This window comes from Cyprinodon variegatus, unplaced genomic scaffold, assembly GCF_000732505.1.
Source record: "Cyprinodon variegatus isolate N-32 unplaced genomic scaffold, C_variegatus-1.0 Scaffold275, whole genome shotgun sequence".
NCBI lineage: Eukaryota > Metazoa > Chordata > Actinopteri > Cyprinodontiformes > Cyprinodontidae > Cyprinodon > Cyprinodon variegatus.
Genome location: NW_015150728.1, coordinates 553,789 through 555,398, shown reverse-complemented (window position 1 = coordinate 555,398; position 1,610 = coordinate 553,789). Strand labels below are relative to the sequence as shown.

General features: G+C 46.6%; 1 protein-coding gene across 1 annotated transcript in view; it reads right to left on the bottom strand.

Annotated features, from left to right (window-relative positions):
- The window catches only part of LOC107089979 (tyrosine-protein phosphatase non-receptor type 2-like), a 21,326-nt gene extending 20,011 nt beyond the window's left edge, over positions 1-1,315 (bottom strand). The window contains exon 1 of the mRNA XM_015383074.1: positions 1,076-1,315. Coding sequence (XP_015238560.1) covers positions 1,076-1,132 — 57 coding nt within the window. The 5' untranslated portion in view covers positions 1,133-1,315. The remainder of the gene's footprint in view (positions 1-1,075) is intronic.
- Between the last annotated feature and the right edge of the window lie 295 nt (positions 1,316-1,610).

Sequence of the window (1,610 nt, the reverse complement as noted above, 5' to 3'; positions counted from 1 at the left end):
TGTGAGGGATTGCTGAAGAGTCAATGCAATCAGCTGGCTTTCCTTAGAAAACTTTCAATCAATCTGACTGGGCATCTGATTAGGATGCCTCCTGGTGGTCTCCTTTGCGAGGTGTTCCAGGCACATCCCACCGGGAGGAGGCCCAGGGGGAGACCCAGGACACGCTGAAGGGACTATGTTTCTTCGCTGGCCTGGGAGAGCCTTAGGGTTCACCTGGAGGAGCTGGCCCAAGTGGCTGGGGAGAGGGACGTCTGGGCCTACCTACTAAAGCTGCAACCCCTGCGACCCGACCCCCGATAAGCGGAAGATGGATGGATGGATGGATGGATGGATGGATGGATGGATGGATGGATGGATGGTCTGGTTGAATTGTAAAGTGCCTTGAGATGACATGTGTTGTGAATTAAGCTGAATTGAATTTACCTACATTGTAATTATCACATCATTCATTCAGTTAATCTATTCAAATCCTGCAGAAATATTATCATCCATATATTAAAGCTTAAACCAAATCCCATGCTGCTGTCAGTCAACTTTATATCAAAACAAACTTAACGGGTTTTAAAAAAAAACCTCACGCTTAAAGCTCTTATTTTAGTTGTACAACGTTAAATAAAACCACCAGCATAGAGTCTAACAAACAAACTAATAAATAAACCTGCTCCTGACTCTGACCTCCCTTCAGCCCAGAGAGGCGAACAGGGTTAGAGCTGCAGGTCCTCAGGAGGAACCAAACTTCACCTAAACGTGTCAGACTGCTGATAAAACACACGCGCCTTTCTCTGGAAGTCTTGCTGAGTTCTCAGAAACTGCAGCTGACGTCAGCGAGCGTCAGCCAGCAGCAGAGGGCTGCAGATGCTACGGAAGTTAGCGCTGCTGCTAGCGGCTACTGCTGCGGGTTCAGTCTGCGCCACGCACAGTGATAAAACCCACTACTCAGCACCGGAATACGAGCAAAAATAAAACCAAAAGAGCATCCAAACACAGAGAGATGAGTCTGACAGATGAAGCCGGCTAAGTCAATTAGCAACAGATCGTCATAGAAACATGAGAGGCCCTCGGTGTCCAGACTTACATTGTAAAGGTTCTGCCATTTTCCGGACGAATCCATTTTCTCGAATTCTCGCTCCATTACGGCGCGGTTGGTGAGCAGAGAAGTCAGCGGGGTGACCTCAGGGTGTTTTCGGCACCGTTCTCCAACTTATTGCTGTCGGTTAGCCATCTGATGAGCAGTTTGTGTGACCTGGTGAATCCCTGCGGGGAGTCAGTGGGCTCCTCTGTGAGTCCCGCGGGTTGCCAGGTTTGCTCAGTTCAGTCGCTCGTTTCGCACTTTTGATCCCCTAACAGCTTAGTTATTATGAGCCTGACCTGGAGACGCTTCATTTAATATGTGATCATCTGACAGCCAATGACGTCCCAGGATTTGACTACTACGTAATCCTACTTAGTAATATAATCCCTTCTTACATCTACTTTGAAGAATCAAACCCTTCACATCAATGTTATGTGATTATTTCTCTAAGTGGTCAATATTTTGGTTTGATTGCTGATAGATAAGCAGTTTCATGCAGACTTTAATTAAATCCAGATGAATAACAGTTAATGAGCAT